This window comes from Alligator mississippiensis, chromosome 10 (genome assembly GCF_030867095.1).
Source record: "Alligator mississippiensis isolate rAllMis1 chromosome 10, rAllMis1, whole genome shotgun sequence".
Lineage (NCBI taxonomy): Eukaryota > Metazoa > Chordata > Crocodylia > Alligatoridae > Alligator > Alligator mississippiensis.
Window position 1 is genome coordinate 40,538,782 of NC_081833.1, and position 18,122 is coordinate 40,556,903.

The 18,122-nt window shown below is 42.8% G+C and overlaps 1 protein-coding gene across 1 annotated transcript in view; it reads right to left on the minus strand.

The window, feature by feature from the left end:
* Positions 1-18,122, minus strand: part of GLG1 (golgi glycoprotein 1) — a 115,586-nt gene that overhangs the window by 30,487 nt on the left and 66,977 nt on the right. The window contains exons 9-14 of the mRNA XM_019497278.2: positions 10,399-10,520; positions 9,607-9,708; positions 7,641-7,794; positions 4,884-5,021; positions 2,148-2,234; positions 852-914 (exon numbers count right to left, since the gene is read on the minus strand). Of these exons, the coding sequence (XP_019352823.2) occupies positions 852-914; positions 2,148-2,234; positions 4,884-5,021; positions 7,641-7,794; positions 9,607-9,708; positions 10,399-10,520 (666 nt within the window). The remainder of the gene's footprint in view (positions 1-851; positions 915-2,147; positions 2,235-4,883; positions 5,022-7,640; positions 7,795-9,606; positions 9,709-10,398; positions 10,521-18,122) is intronic.

The following is an 18,122-nucleotide window of genomic DNA, read 5'->3' on the forward strand; positions in this document are numbered from 1 at the left end:
CTATGCCACTTACAAATTAAAAGAATTCAAAGATGTGACCCCCATAAGAATTCAGATCAGTGAAGTTAACATTACAAGTCTCTGCTTTGCATTTAAGCTCACATTAAATGACCATGTGTGGCCTGTGGCACATTAAACCCTACTACAATCATGAAGCACACTTCTGAAAGCAGAATGATCTGAAACAGCCACAAATATATAGGCACTTTATTTTACATATTAACATACTGCAAACATTAACATTCATAAAAAGCAGGTGGCCTCACATCTGTTAGTCTGACTAATTAGTATCACACAATGGTGCACTAAAGCTGCTCTGAAAACAGTGACAGAAAGGAAGAGTATCAAGGAAGGAGTGAAGCCACTAAGTCCTTTTGTTAACAAAGAACTGTGGTCCTGAACCAACATAAAAATAGCAATGTTTTGAATTACAGTGCAGTTTTACCTGTGAAGCCTAGATTCTGCAGTGGGGGCCAATAACTGCAGCAGCTCTGGATGAAATAAAAGAGGTCTCTGATTTAGCAGCTTACTATATGCACAATTCTTTCTTCTTGGTTCTTTTAGTTCTGCAAACAGCGTGATTAGGGTTCAGAACTTCATTTACAGCACTCCTACCCTCACACTGATGGGAGTAGAGTTAACTAGATCACTACATTTGAATAGTGACACAATTTTTATCTTTATGCAACGCTAGCGTAAACTGCACATCCGTTTATGACAACTTATGCCAAACCTGCTTACACTCCCTTTAATGCCTTGCAGTACTTCTGATTAGTTTTAAACACTGGAAACTACAACCGATCCAAAATATTTCTCATTCTTCTAGGTATCCAAGACTATCATGAACCTACATGACAGAATGTTTGAATGATGGGTTCACACGCTCTCATCAGCAAGGCTTCAATCTGAATATCCTGTAGAAAAGACACATGTTCATTTGTTATAGAAACTGAACAAAAAGCCAAATGAAAGGTTCTGTTCATGCATTAAAAGGTCCTGAAAACTGCTTCAAGACAAAGTTGCTCTGTTTTGTTTATGGCACTTCTTTTAAATGACATCCAGTAAGCATTCCCATTGGCACCAGCAGTTATGCTGCCTGCCCTAGCCTAGAGATCGGCGCCCTAAAGCCCATGGAGCCACTGGATCTGGCCTGTAGACATGGGTATTCAGTGGTGGCTCCTCCCATGCCACAGAAGAGAGAAGCAACAGCAGACTGGTCCTAGCACCCACTTGCTTCCGATCCAAACTGTCATTCTGGCCTGAAATGGTTGCCAACCACTGCTCCACTGACAGTAATATGATCTGTAGGAGAGCCTTTCAACTTTAAGTGTTTGAACAGAGCTGCTCTGCACACAGAGCTGGAGAAGTCCCCTACTGCTCAGATAATTCCAATAGCAGAGTGAGAGTCCCCAAGGAAGAGTTACATTTCAAGATACTACAGCAAAAATAAACACAGAAACAGTAAGCAAGGATTAAGCCAAGCGTGTTTTAAGTGGTGGAAGGAAATAGCCCCTACAGCAGTGGTCCCCAACCTTAACTACTCTATGGGAACAATACTGAGCAAGTAACATGCTGTAGGTACCATCACATTTTGCTCTCATTGTCAAATCTCAGCTTTTAATTTCTTCTGGCCACAAGAAACAGTGGAGGGATTTGTAGATCATCATCCTAGAGCAAAAAAGCTTGACATGTAAAATGGAGAAAACCATTTGCCCACAGACACCTAAGAAAAGCCCCAACTACTACAGGTAAAGTGATTTTAATGAATCAAACTGGCGTTCCCACAATGTCCAACTGTTGCTTTTGGCAAAAGAGGTTGGGAGTGGAATATGTTGATGAAACTCCCTGAAGATGTAACCAACAATTTAGGCTCTGAACACATTTTGATTAAAGGCTATATGGTTTTTTTCTACAGTAGAGGTTAGCCCCAACACCATGGCCATTCACCACCTTCCTTGCATTCTGCCAATGCAAAAATCCAAGCTGTTATTCAACACCTCTCAAAACAATTAACTCAGGATGACACTGCTTCACCTCAGAAATGGCAGTATTTCTGTGTCAAGTTGATAATCCATGTGTTTTTCAGTAATGGCCTGAAGGCAGCTGCCCATGCTATTTTAGAGATTCTTCCCTTCATTCTTGCTTACCTCAGACTCCAGCTCAGTCAAGTTTCCAACTATGTCTCTGCATTCAACCACCAAGTCATCAAGATGGTCCTGGAGACATTCGAGTTCCTAGACAGACCCAATTATCTTAGTATGTTATCAAATAACTAACATTCAGAACTTGTACAGAAGTGGCTATACATTCAGCAGTCTAAGCAGAGGACCTCCAACTTTCACCATGCTCTTTACTTTTCCCAAAAGCAGTGCTAGTTCTTGAGATGCCAGTAAAGAGGTAGACTCAATTATTCCTGTTACTCTAGCAGCTTGGAGTCAATCTGATCTTACATCAAGAAAGGGCCTCAGATGCAGACTTTAATCATTTAGGACTTGGTGACCAGTCTATCAGGATTCATGAACATGACACCATGCCCTTCCTTTTTCACTTCTAATACACACTGTCCTCACAACGTTTCTCCTCCAGTTTAACTTTGGGTCAATTAAAATGTATATGGCAAACTGATTTATCCAAGCTTCTCACCTTTTTTTGGTATTTATACTAGCTGCTGGTTTCTATTCTCAAGTTCCTGATGATTGGAAATGTTGGTTTTCCATTTTACAAACATGGTAAAGGGGAGGCACATTGGCAAAATAATTTGAACAAGGGTGTAGGCACCATGGTAGAGTAAGGATTACAACTCACAAGCACCCAATGCCCAAACATTCATTCCTTTAGGGCAGCAGTCAGCAATTTTTAAAGCAGCAGGCTGGAGCTCCAAATTCAGCTGCCACTACCACTTCTTTCTGCTGTCCTGGCCAGGACAGAAGCACAGCCCCTCAGTGCCACAATGCTGTAAAAGCCCCCAGCTCTACAGGTGAGATCCAATGCCTCCATGAGCCGTATGCTGTCAACCCCTGCTCTAAGGAAAACTCTCTCCCAAAGTCAGTGAGTTTTGTAACAGTGATGAAATGCTTGTGTTGATCCAGGCTTTCCCACAACCTGGATTTTGCTTTTAATTTCAGTGCGCTAGTTTTAAATCCAAACAGTTCTAAATTTTTGACATTTTTTTGCTTGAAAAGATGACCTTGGAGGACATCTGGCTTTTTCTGTTCAGCCTTATTTTCAAGTAGAAAAAATACTTCATTGTAAAATTGTATTTTCTTTTCCCTCCCTCCCTCCTTGCACAATTTTAATTACAAATTTGATCTCTCTCGCATATATTTACAAACGCACACTGTAAGCAATGACTAAGGATGCCAGTCTACCATGAATCATGTCTGCTTGAATGTATTTTCAGCAGAATGTTCTTCTACAGCTAGTGCTTTGCTCTAAGTTTGCCTTCTAGGATTAGGGAGACAAGGTTCTTTGGGTGAATCTGTTTTTGAGAGTTTAATCCTAGAAGGTATTTTTGAGAGTTTAATCCTAGAAGATAAAATATATCAAACACCTAAAAAACCAGTGGGGTTCTCACACAATTATAATTAACAACTGTCGCCCTAGAGCTGCATTAGTACACAAGGATTTAACCTCAAGGGTGAGCAAAATAAAGTCCACGGGCTGGATTCAGTCTACCAAGGGATTTGGTCTGGCCTACAGTGGATCCAGCTTCACCTGGCCTAGGCTTGGGGGGCTAGCCCGGGCTGTGGTGGGTAAGGCTGGTCCCACCACCCCCAGGCACGCAACAGGGCTGGAGTGGTGTGGCACAGCAGCCAGACTCCATTTCCCAGCAGCAGCTCCTTCTGGCTGCTACCACTAGTGTCTCTACTGCTGCTGGACCTGGCCCATCCACACTGCATCCACCAGCAGGGGCACTATGGAGACCAGCCTGGACCCCAGTAGGCAGAACACACTTGGCCAGCAAGATGGGATTGGGCTGTGGGTGGGACAGAGCTAGGGCTAGGATCCCAGGGCGGTGACAGCAAAAGCCTGGGGCAGGGCCATGATGTACTCCCTGCACTGGTTCCGTGATCCAAGCCTTGGCTCCGCCTGTCCATCTTGCTCCTGGGTACTGCTCCTCACCCAACCACAGTCCCATCCCATCTACCTGGCCAAGTGTGTCCCCACTCACCTGCTCCATCCAGGCTGCTGGGAAGCAGAGTCTGGCTGCCACACCACCCCAGCCCCACTGTTTGCCCGGGGGGCGGCAGGACCAGCAGTATGCACCACAGCTCAGGCTGCCTCCCGCCACACCCAGGTCAAGAGGGGCCAAGGGACCCCTTGACCTGGGGTCAAGAGACAGGCCATGATAGCAAGCTGGATGGCCACTTAGGGGAGTTCTGGTGAGCTGTTGTAGGGGGGTAGGAGTGTGCTAGCCTGGCCTGCAACTGCACACCAAAATGCCAAGTGGCTCTCCAGCCCAAATAATTGCCCACACCTGATTTTACATGAAAGAAGTATCTAACAAAGTTTTGTTAGAGAGCAGCAGATGTTAACTCCAGCTCTTTTCAAACATGGGAAGCATGTCAATATTTGCCAGATGCAAATGGGATAAAGACTGAGAGAGAAGATAAATGTCACACTGGTAATAGGATACAAGAGGAAAAAAATAGCTGCTACAGTAAAAGGAAAGAACAAAATATCAATTATCATCCCATAACATCATACACATTTCCATACAGCAACTTCTATAACAACTCCTTTACAGAAAGATATTATAACACGTCTTCATCTATGTACTCATTACAGATTGCTTAAACAATTCTTAACACATTTTAAAAAATTCTAAACAATGAATATAGAGATTTAAGATTTGCCAGCAACAAAGGGCTAGTGTACAGTACCTGTCCTGTTTCTGTTTTTTCACTGCACCATTTCCCTAAGTCAATCAGGCACTTGTCCTGGAGGGATGGATCTAGTTTCACGTCCATGGCACGCTGGTGAAGGATTCGCTGTACTTCTGCTCTGCACTCTCGTGATAGCTACATGGAAAGCAGAAAAACTGTTAAAAAGGTACAAATGGAGCTCTGACCTGCTGCACAGTAAATGAACATACTAAGTTATTCAGAGGTAAAGGCACCATGGAAAAAGATAACAAATCTCTCACCAGACATTCAGGTCCTTCTTCCTAAGGTACAGATCACTGTTTACATGAAGTGCTTGGCCTCCACAAGCCAAGCAGTTCCTACTCCAAAGATGTCCTGTACCCTGGCTTCTCTCGTGGGTGGGGGTAGGAAGGACTATCCCCAGAGTCCACTATAATGGATACTTAATATTCTACAATCTTTGTGGCACAGTGTTCAATTAAAATCATTTTAATAAAAGGTAACATTTACTTGGTTTTTTAAGTTAACTGCCAAATAGGTCTCTAAAATCAACAAGATGCTGCTGTATTACAACTAAAAGAGGACTACAGGAACTACATCTAAATATGGGAGATTGCTTAAGTCAAAATGTGTTCGGTGTCAATTTAAATGAAACAGTCCAAATCCTAGCACAATCTGACCCGCTTGTGAGAACCCCAGCAAAGTAGGTTTGATATCCCCCAAGACCAAGGCAAACCATGGAAGGATACAGGACTTAAATAGCAAGTAGCACTGCAGGTCACACCTGAGCTATACTGGCAGAGCTGTTGACAAGTTGTAAGATTAATGGAAGCATAGAAGGTTACCTAGAATAAATGCGAACACTGTTAGAAGAAAATACAATATAGGAACTTGTCCAGTGATTGCCTTATAGGAGTGCAGCTCTTGTTCATTTGATTAGTAACCTTCACTAGCACTAATTTGCAGCCACTTGCTCTCCAATCCTTCTTCAGAAGGAAAATAGTTTACACAAAGAACCTGCCCATCTTAACTGCTGGATCACTTGCAGTGAACCTTAAATTCCTGTGGTTAGCACCAAGGCGAAACAAATTACAATGACAAATCTCCCTGCTGGCACCAGACACTGAAATTCAAAACCACTGAAAGATGGTTCCTTCCTTCCCCATCATAAGAGAAACTTTTCATCAACTGAATCTTTCACCATAAGACAATTTACATTAGGCTCTAGAAATTCATTAACGCTGCCGTGTAATCCCATTACAGCTCCCTGGAACTGACCTCTACAACGTAATGAGAGGAGGAACAGGATCTTTGAAAAGCACCCCAACTATTTCCAAGAGATGCTTCGTATCCCCACAATACTAGAGGACAGTAATCTCAACAGAAAAACTCAGTGTAAAAACAGTTCAGATAGATTTCTTCATAGGAAAGCATCAGTGCAGTAAGTTGAATTTTCCTCATGCTTTTGTTATAGGTTTATATTGCTAAAAGGAATTACGTTATCTGCTGCAAAGGGCTGAAAGATAGTTTGTACCACTACATTTGGTTTAAGTAATCCATTAAACTCTGAAGAAATACAAAAATGTCCCTAGGTCACAAAAAATAAATGTAAGTATATTTTTATAACTAGGTCTGGCAGTATTCAATTTCTATTGATACACAGTGACATCATTATCATACACGTAGGCCAATGAAAAATACTTCTGCTGGTAATCGAGAGAGGAGGTAAGAAAAAAAATCTGGGATGGGGATTAGGAAATATGGTGTAGGCGGGGGGGGTGCCAGGTACACACACACTGACTATGAGTAAGGCTTATGGCTGTAGGACCCACGTGAAGGAGGTAGTGGGCAGAGGCCAGGGCTGTGCCCTAGTAGCAGAAAAAACCCTGGCTCCCAGCCAGCCCCACAGGCAGAGGCAGAGACAATGGGACCTGGGTTGCTCCTCCAACCCCATTCCAGGCTAGCAGAGGACAAGCAGACCCCAGGGGGGCAAGGAGGGCATGCAAGAGAAACCCACCCACACAGAAGGAGGCAAGGAAGGGCCTTACTCTCTCAGGGGCTGCTCTGGCACTAGCCGTGCTTGTGGCTAAGTTTTCCTGGAGACACACACACACAGGCACATGGGCCAAACTCCCATAGAACCACAGCCAGTAGCATCAGGCTCCTGGCTGCCAACAACCCTGCCCTTGCAAACCCCCGTCCCAGCACAGCCTTACTAGCACAACCCCCGGCTCTACAGCAGCTGCCTGAGCTACTGCCAAAGAAGCAGTGCATGGGCAGTGCCGCTTTGACTTTCCCCACCCCACCTAAAAATTTAAATTGATAAAAAAAAAACTATTTAAAATTGCATAAAAATAACCACTGATTTTAGCTGTTGAAATAATAATAATAAATCTGAATTCTGCCAAATCTATTTACAGCACAGAGAAATCAAATGACTTGTTGGGAAGAGGGCTACTCAGTATCCACATGCAGATTTAGACACAGAACTCTTAATTCTCAAGCTTTACTGCAATCGCCTGGTTCCATTCTGCTGAGTGGCTATTTCTCTAATGAGAAGTCACATACTTTCTTAACTTTTCAAGGAAGAGTTTAGGTCTATGCAAAAACCTGGGAAGGATATTTTAGTTGATACAAAATATCTGCAAACAATTTTCTCAACTAGCTTTCAAAAGTATTAGCAGTTTTAATGCAGGTTGACCAAAGTCTGAACTTGTACCAAGATTTCTTATGTCATTAATTGATATAATGAGAAGTTAAGTCTCTACTGCATACCCTCCTTCCCTGCTCCTCTGTGCGGTATGCATGTCTATACAAGCAGGAAAACACAGCTCCTGGAGGCATCAGTTCACTAGTCTCATTCCACCCATGGGTATGGCAGAGCCGAGAGGCATCTCCCTGACACTTGCGGTAAAGAACAGGGTCCAATCTGTAGAAGAATAAGAATTTGCATCATCACTACCACAGCACTTTCATGCCATCAAGGTTAGCAGATATTTTATAATTTTGCTTCTAAGCAAAGTCCACCAAACAACTGGCTTGAAACTAATAAAATGGATTAAAATCCATTTCAAGTTGCACACAGCAATACTACACAGTGTAGTAGTACTAGAGGTTAGGAACTCTAATAAGCTAAACCAGCAGGTTGGCACAATACGTAGCATTCAATTTGGAACTGTCCCTTCTCTTGAAGAAAAAAAAAAAGTGTTCTGGGCTCTTTAATGCCTACAGGTAGCAATGTCCTTGGTTTACAGCCTTATTTAAAGAGGTCACTTCAAGCAGTAAGAGGCAAGGAAATGGGTCTTATTCTAACTCACAGGAAAGAATGAGCAACCAAATCACCAACATTACTTTCACGAGCACTCCAACTCTCTTAAGGGGTCCCACTTGAATACTAACCAAGAATGACAGCTTAGTGCACAGAAATTGATAAATCAGCTCACTCAGGTGACACAGCAGCAGGTCAAGATAAAGCCAAGTCGCATACATAATAAATTTGCCTATATAGCATAAACTGTAAGTACTATTATTTCCACTTTGAAATGTGTCTAAGAAGTAAAAGAAGCAGAATTGGTTCTAATTTAGCTCAGCAATATAGATATGGGGTGACAAAGTTAAATGAAGATCTATTGCAGCCTGCCATCACAAACAAGAGGTCTGCTCTAGCAAAGACGTTTAAATTTTAAACCAAGTAAGCAGCTTGGTGTTGTCAGCCTCCTGGAATGGAAATTTAGTGACAAAGCAAAGGATGATAAATAGCATCAAGCTTTCATTGCATTTTTAAGGGCAGAACACAGGTAGAATTGGTGGACCAAACTATATGAACACTTGCTTTAAAAAGCAGTAAGGAAAAAAAGAATGGTGCACGACTTCTAGTCTGTTTCTCCCTCTAGGAATTTATGCTGCAATTTTATTAGCTAGTTCAAGAGAACACCGATTAAATATGCATGGCCAGAAAAAAAAACCAAAAAAAAAACTGCTGACTTCAGATCTGAATTTGAATAATATTTGTTCTAGCAGAGCAAGGGTTAAATAGGTGTTAATCAGCAGAAGGAAAAACTGTGAATTGCGTGATTTGACTCAACCAAGAGAGACTCACTGCTGGAAGGCTGCCACAGGCAGTAAACTCAGCTATAGCAGAAGAAAAGAAAAACATTCACAGCCATCACTAGAAGCAACTAGCTAAACAAGTGGCAATGAGAAAACATTAAAGGGAATTCCACCCAATCCATGGGGTGAAAGTCAGGTCCTCCACGTTTTGGAACAAGGTGGAGAACGGAAGCATTTTAAGCTCCATAAAAACAACAGCCAGCATCTTAAGAGTGAATTCTTGCTATAGTGAGCAGAAAGTGTCTTGGTTTTTATAATACCCATCACTGCAACGCTCTTGCTCCCATCTGCTGAGAAAGAGAACTTACGCTGAAGTATGAACAGTGAACTGATTACACGTATAGATGTTGAGCCTCAGAGTTCTAATTAAAAGACATGTTTGCTAGAAAGTTTGATCCTGTACCTCTGAACTAGTGCCAGACATCAGTGGGTGGCCCCACAGCATATTTGATTAACAAGATCCCAAACTGAAAGATGAAGTGCCAAGTCTTCAGGGCAAAAATATGTTGATCATACTAGTATGGGATAACTTCACTGGGCAACAAAAAGCAACACTGGTGGGAATTACTTACCATATACTTGATATGAACAATATGGAAATGAAGAGCACTTTACATTTTACAATACTTACTTCCAATCCCGAGAAATAAAGTACTGGAGTTCCAGGAGCCTGTGTTCACAGTCTTCTACCATCTTCTCAGTGTACAAATGCTCCATTAGGCAAGACAGAATCCTGTGAACGGGAGACAAAAGAAAAGAAGGTGAGATAAGCGAGACTACACTGAGATGCCCCCGCTACGTGTAAATGGGCTAAGTCCACCCTACATGCAGCCCTCACCTGGAGGAATTTGGGCGGGAAAGAGGTGCAAGTTTGAACAGAGAACATATTTACCATCAAAAAGAAACCAAAATAGCTTGCCTCCCATGTACTGTACCAAATTCTACTGCCTAGATGAACCTGTTGCAGCAATACTGACAAACTGGGAAAACAGCATCAAGTGTTTTATTTTTGATAAAGTAACGGAGCTCAAAAAAGGATATAAAAAGCAAACGTTTCCGTCTACAACATGCATTTCCTTCTCTTGTCTTTCAAGACTTGTTATTGTACTTTATGACACTTCTGATTAGAAAAACTGAGGCCAAGGTTCTGTGCAAGAGAAGCTCACATCAAATGATTCCAGTTTAACCTACACTCAAAAAACTCGTCACATCCCCTGCTAATGCCAAGGCAACCTAGTAGCTACAGCAGCTCAGAGCGCCTAGTTCCTACCTCTGATATTATACAAATTGCTCGTACATGTTGCAAATTTGCTTGTAATTCTTTGTTTAGGGTTGGTTAATATAAGTCAGTAAGCAAACTCTATGCATGCCCATTCCCAGTAGCAATGATAAAGCTTTTTGTAACTGCATAGCAGACACCTACATGGGGTCTCCAGATCGGATGTGTTTGCAAGCAGTCTGTATTACTGATTCACAAGCTTCATTCAGAGCTCTGTCGATGCGGTAATCTGCGCCAGGGTCAGTCTCTTGAATCAGAGTTTGAAGCTGGAAGAAAAGAATTGAAGACAAAAAACAGCTGAGTCAGCATGGCCAATCAAAGAGAGCTCCCATCTTCCAAGTTAGCAATTCCACAACAATAACTGCACTGTAGTAGACACGGTGATTTGAAAAATTTTTAATGAAAAATTTTGAATTTTTCATTTAAAAAAAATTCACAGTGACTTGAACGATTTGAAATTAAATCTTCAAAATTTTACAAGGAGGAAGCAAGGTTTACCACCCAAAACCCGAGACCCTGCTCGTGCCTTTGTTTGAGTTAATTTGCATGGCAGAGCCCAGAGATACCTCACAACGCAAGGCAATCGGGACTCATAGTAGAGATTATATCTTTTATTAGACCAACAAGGTTTTTGCAATTAAAGATATGGTCTGTACTATGTGTCCTGATTGCCTTTTCCTCTAGACCAATATGGCTACAACCTGGAAACCTCACCACATAAGAATTTCCTGCCCAGAAGAGCATTTTACTCTTGTGAAATATGAAACACCATAACCACAAGGAAATGTGACTACATCCTGCTTGCTACCAAACAACTTAAAGGTAAACAGATTATTCCAACTTTTCTCTGGGCCTAACCTGCATAAAATGTACCATTTCAAACAAGAGATTTTACCACACCTTTAACTCTATGCAATATGAACTTAAATTTCTACCTTGGAGAACTTTTACAATCTTTTCCCCTATGCCTGAAGAAGGGTGCTTGTGCACAAAAGCTTGCAAATACTTTTTTTTTTTTTTTTTTTTGCGCAAAAATCTAGTTGGTCTAATAAACAATTACCACAAGTTCTGATTCCTATGGTCTCTAGAGCAATACAGCTACAACCTAGATACCTATAGTAGACACTGCACCTGTTCTACAATAGCTCACATTAGCTACTGCCAATGCAACATGCTTTGGAGAAGACTGCATTGTCAACTCTAATTACAAGTCATAGGATCTCCTGTAATTAAATAAAAATCTCATCCAACCCATGATTCCTGAGACCTGAACACAAGAAGCTCTTTAAAGGCTGCAGGACTGAGGCCACAAACCTGCTCTCGCCACTGGGCCTGCTTCCATATATAAAATGGTTCTCTCTGGGCATGTCTACACATACAATTAATGCACGTGAATAAACTCTGGAGCTTATTGCTCTAGTTTTTTGCTCTGGGGCATGCTATTTGAATGTATACCTGGGAGCAATTCACTCTAGAACTAAGTTTATTCATGTGCAACATATGGAGCCTGGTGGGAGCAGCCCCAGCTGGCAGGGGCCCCCAGAGGTCAGACTGCTAACCCATGGCTGCTTTTCCTGGCTCAATCTGCTGAGAAGGGGCTGGCTGGAGCACAAAAGGTACTTCAGGGCACAGCAAGCCATCAGAGAGCAGAGGAAAGGGGAGGAGAGGGGAGCCCCACCCCTACTTCTCCATGGAGTCTCAGGACCTGCGCAATAGGGAGTAATGAAGCCAGCCGGCTCCAGCGCATGGAGCGTCTCTTCAGTGGCACATGCAAGTGTGGGAACTGCACATGTGGCACACAGAGCTTCCACAATAGAGGCGGCGCAGCTGAGCTGTGCTCCTTGCCCCCATGCAGTTCTGGCTGGAGCCGTGGGCCACCAGGGAGTAGTGTCTATGTCAGACACAAGTGACTCAAGTTCCCCTACCTGCAGGCAGTGTGTTGGGGGGGGGAGGGGGAGGGAAGTCCCCACACCCCCTACCCTCCCTCAAACACCCCACAAACACCACAACCCCCTGCATATCCACACCTACCCACCATACCCTATTGCCCCCCCACAACCACACCCCACCACACAATTTACAAGACTAAGACTTTATTTTTGAGTTATTATGCAATCACCTCTATATACATTATGCAAACATAAATCATGACAAAAATATTTTTGTACATAACATTAAAATATGTTACATAGTAGGAATTTGACTTGGTGTATGATTTTTTTTTCTGGTTCTAAAATTGCAACCCCCAACTCCCAAAAGGAGCATTTCCAGGGGGCAAGGGGAGGGACTTCCAGTAGCAAATGGTCAAGTGTAAGGGGAGGGACTAGGGGCGGGAGTTTCAAGCCCAGTATGGTAGCCAGGGGGCAAGGCAACTGTCAAGGGCCAAGGCTACCCATGCAGCCCTCAAAAGCTCACCAAACCTCATTAAGCAGCCCTCCAGCCGAAATAAGTGCCTGCCCTTGTTCTAGTAGAGGTACGAGTTTTAGTATATAATTTTTACACCAGTTCTAAGATGGCAACCCCCCTCCCAGTACTTCCAGGGGCAATGTTGGGGGGGAGGGGTGGCAGGAGAAGGTAAATGATGGGGGGGCGGACTTCTGGTGGCAAAGGTCAGGGGTTAGGGGTGGGACTTCTGGTCCCAAGATGGCAATCAGTGGACAGGGCACCTGTCAAGGGGAGGGGCTATTCTTGCAGCCCTTGATATATCTCACCAAAAGTTATTAAGCAACCCCCCAGCAAAGTAATTGCCCACCCCTGAACTAAAGAATGTTGCTTTGGTATGATTTGGGGAAGTGAGAGTAAATCATAGTTTTTGGTATCAAGAAGGCATATACTTTCACTCACTCCCATGAATATTAGAGCCCAGTCCAAAATAATTTGCACATTTGAACAAATCATCTTCAAGCAAAGCAGTTTTTCAAAATTAGCATTTTTTAAACTTAAGAGCAACCTAAGTCCCGATTCAAGTAAAATAAGGACAATGACTTGCAAAATCTTCCTCCATCTTAATCTTTCCTTGTGCACATTAGTGTTTTGAAACTGACCCACTTCTGATCGAGGACCTGAAATATTTCATGCAAAGCATGTTTAATTCAAACAATTCTTTAAAAGCCATGGCAGTTTCCCATCTTGCTCTATGGACTTTTGTAGTAAAAGATTGGTTTCCAACGTTTTATTAAATTTTACCCACTAACTGCTGGATGGTGAAACCTGAAACTCCACAGCTGTGGCATAAGACAGACTAGAGCCTCTTAAAATTTGTGGAAGCTTGTAATTACTTTATTCATGACTCTTACTTTGCAAAGTGAGCAGAGCATTAAGGCACCTAATTCTTGGACAATTAAAATAACATATATAGTCAGAAATCTGTACTTGCTCTATTTCAATATATTGGGAGCAGCTGTTGTTCATAACAGCCTATCTCTGTAAAGGGGAAAAACACATGGTGTAGTGGAGTACATCAATAGGTAGAGAGAGACTGCTACTATAATCAGCTTTGTGAAAGACAAGTTTCCTTTTCAGATAGCTCTTGGCATTCAAATATGAGAGTTCAAGATGTATATAGTGAAAAATAAGGGGAGGGTGGGAAATTTGGTCACACCGATCACATTTGTCATGTATTTTGGAAGCCAATGTTGTAAGCATTACTTGGTCTTGGATGCCTATAGCCACATCTTTCCCTTTCTTTCACTCCCTAGAGAGATGTTAACCAATAATTGGATGATCAGGAGAATGACATGTTCATCCTGCAGGCAAGTAGTTTTTTTCCTTACCAAAAAATAATCAAACTGAAATTCTCACTAGGCAACTTAGTAACTTAGACTATAAACAGGTTTCATATTTGTCCTGGGACAAGTTGTGCCTCTATTTGTCCCAGATCCTAAAAGTCACTGGATTATCATGTACACACTGTCCTTCCAAATCGGGGCTGAAAGGCTGACTGCAATGCTGCTTCTCTGCTGACAAGCAGGCAGTAACAGCACTCATCTCAGCATGCCTTGCAGTGGGCAAATGTCCATTCATTCATGGGGAGTCCCCAGTACCAGGAAAAAGACCTGCTGGGCATTTGGCTAAGTGGGAGGTGCTGACAAAGTTACTGCAGGAGGGATTTTGGTGACAACTCACACCCTGGACTCCCTGGCATTTCCTACCACTACAGCTGCAACCTGCTGCTATAATACAGTCCATAAACAGGACGGATATGCAATCTTGGCCTTGAATGCTACGCTGAGCCAGAATTATGAACTTGTATGCGAGACTGCATGAAGAAAGTAACACTGAAGGGCTCGGACAACTGACTTGTTACGGCTATTTATGCAACAAATGAGGAAAGAAAATCTACAAGGGAGTCACACATGCATGTGTTTGTAGCCAACCACTTGGGACGTCTGTGGCTACATGCAGCTTGCACTGCATTCCAGCAGCCACTGCCCCAGTCATGAAGACTGCAGGTCAGCGGAATACATCCAGGTTTATGAGGGAGCACCCATGAGGAAGAGTTTCTGGGCCAGGACCTCTGAAAGGGCCGGACTGCTTCAGTACTTCACTTACTTATAAAGCTATCCTAGGAGCTGCTCCAAGTCTATCAATTCAAATCATCAACAAAGTGGGAAACTTCACAGTACCATAGCTAAATGCTACAGCAACCAGAAAAAGGAAAGGGATGATGATTTGGTGAAAAACAGTGAAAGGAAGTTTCCACAGGCAAATAGGAGTGGGAAGGGCCTCCTGGGCCATGAAAGCTAGTCCACTGAATTCAGAAGCTAATCATTAGGAATCATTAGCAATCAAGGAAACTCCAAAATCCCCACTTAAAACTCTTAGTAACCTCCATGCACATTACTTGGAACACCAACACCACCTTATGACATAGCATAGGTAAAAACAGGAGAGGCAGGGACATTGCCAAATCCCAGGCACTGCAATGACAGGGCTGTAATTAGTTTCTTCATGCTCAGAAGGCCCTAGGAAGAGGCCTATGCCCCTGTGGAAAGAAAAAATTCTCGCACCATATGCCATTCTGACCCAAGGGAAAAATTCCTTCTTGACCCTAGATTTGGCAATTGGCATGCTCCCTAATGGAAAAGCAAGCCCCTCGATTCAGGAACCTCTGGGCTTTCCAAGTACAGTAACAGCTTTGATATCCCGCATGAGTGGGGTATAGGGGTTGCCAGTAATCTAAAAATTCTGGTTATCTGAGAGTTATACAGGAGACAGTGCCATACTTGTAGTGCAAATACTTGATGCACATGTGCGTGCCAGATAGACTTGGCAAAGATTCCAGTTGCTAAAGTAAGGATTTGTATTGGTGGATATTGGAAATTCTGGTTAATAGAGAATTCTGGTTAGTAAAATGCCAGTTAACACAGCTTTTACTGTACTAGCAGGAGCATAAGGACACCTCAGTCAATCTGTTCCACCATCCTGTTGGCAACTGTGCCAAACTGCACCTTAGCTGTGACCAACATGCCTATGGCTCACAAAGGCAAAAACCCCAACTGGCCTCCCAAAAGCTTGAAGAATTCATGAGGAGAAACATTTCCTCCTGGGCCCAACTGACAACTAGCAAAAGTCCTGAAGCGTGGGACTGCCAGACACCTTCCACACTACAAGAGCTACCCTTATACCCTGCAACCTGGGAACCAAAGACAACTCCACATGACACACACTGACTGTTGGGCCAGAAATCCCCGTCTTATATCTACCCTTCCATAAACTTTTCCAGGTCAATCTTAAAGCAATTCAGATTCTTTGCTTCTCAACATTTTGCTCGAGACTACTGCAAAACTTCACTCCTCTGCGAGTTGGACATCTTCTCATCTCCTATTTAAAATTTAGCCATAGCCAGTTTGTAGCCACTTCCTCTCTCAGAACTCATCTAGCATTTGTGTTCAGCTCTTTCAGCAGCACTACTTAGTCTTGTGGTGTTACTCAACTTTTACTCTCCCTTATAGCTGGATTAAAAGCTAATAAACTCTGTATTTTAGCATTATTAGAGACTGAGAGCAGAGAAACCCACAGGACTTCTAAAAGTAACCAAGTTTACATGCTCAGAGGATTAACAGAACTGAAGAGGGGACTGAAGCAACTAAAAGTCTAAGTCATTTCTCAACTGCAGATCCTGCTCCGAGCTTTAGAGATCACATGATTTTCCATATGGCCACAGAATAGCACTGTGGGAGGTAAGCAGCAACAGGGAGCAAGGGGAAGCAAAAAAGGCAGAGGGCAGGAGGCAAAGAGCAATGGGTCAGGCCCCTTTCCCTTATGCTGCCTACCCCACCTGCCACTGCTTTCCCTGCTGCAGTGGTGGTGGAGGGGGGAAGGGGATGAATTTAAGACAATGCTACAGTAGTTAGATTCTATATATGGAAAATGTTAACAACTATATAATTTCCACATTTAGAATCTAGTTGTTGGGGAGGGGTTCCTCTTAAATTCAAAGTGGTCTTGGATTCAGGTAAATACGGTAATACCTTTCCATCATGACAGCATTTACAGAGGTACAGGTGAAAAGCTGGCATCAATTCCCTCCCTAGTGGGCGAGGTGCCTCAGATAGCAATACAGACATTTTCTTCCCAAACCCACAGCTGTTCTTAATGCAGCACTGCTAAAATAGTGATTTGAGAAAGTGGAATCAACCTCCACATAGGCCCTCATATTTCATATTAAGTGACATATAGATATGTGTTTCCATTCTCTAGGTTACAGGGACAGTGAGACATACAGGAACATTAGAGCAGAGAAGTCTTGCTCAAGAAGCTGAAATGTCTTATTCCTTCTACATAGCTAATCACTGCACACCCAGTGTACTTTGCTGTCCTAGGGACTAGAATAGACAGGGACCAACAAATGAAATGAAACACCATTTATGATAAACCAGGTGTAAATGCCAAGCATACCCTGTCTTTGAAAAAAACAGCATAGGTGGATAGATTAGCAGTGCTTGCAACTGCAATATCCTCCTTACTGAGACACAGAACAAAAAAGGGTCATCAGAGAGAAGTGAGAAAAACAAATGGGCAACAAGTGGCTCAGAAAGCAAGAAATCATCAACTCAAAGAGTCTGTGACTTTGGTTAATAAAAGTCTTGCATCCAAGGGATCTGCAGATGGCTCAGGAAAAACAAAAAAGTTGATGTCATTTCAGAGAACAGACAAATGACATGGCTCCTTTCACACAGTCATGGTGGGCAGAAAACGGGATTAAGCAGACTTTAGCCATAGCCAGAGTCAACCCTGACAGACAATCCTTTGTCCAGACCTGCTACCTGGAGCAAACACTTTAAATAGATTTGTTTGTCAGCATATGTCCTACTGGAAATCTTTCAGGACTAGCAGGTCCTGAATGCATCTCCGATTCAGTTAGCCCATAAGGTGCATCTCTACCTAGCTTACTGCCTGAATCTAATCAGATGAGAATAAGACATCCTGCAACAGAAACCCATTGGCAGGAATGCTAAACAAACAAACAAAACAAAAAAGACTACTACAGGTGATTTGCTGGGATAAAATATTTCAGACTCTAGGGAGATGAGTTGATGATCTTTGGACAAGCTAGGAGCCCCAAGAACCCACTCTTCTATGACCAGGTCCATGTAATACCATGCATTGAAGTTCAATCTTCCTCAGTATTGTGAGAAGGACAGGATTCAGGGGTGACAGAGGAACCCTTTCCCCACCATGACTGGATTTTGATGTAAGGATCTCTACTCAGCCTGATACAAAGTAATCTGTATATGGAGGATCTTAACCTGCCAGACCAAGCGCCCAGCTTGATCTATACGTTTTCTAATCAAGGAAACAGTTAAAGGATTTAGTGCTTGCCAAGTAAGTAAAAGACTGCATGCATCATTTCAAATATGGATTGT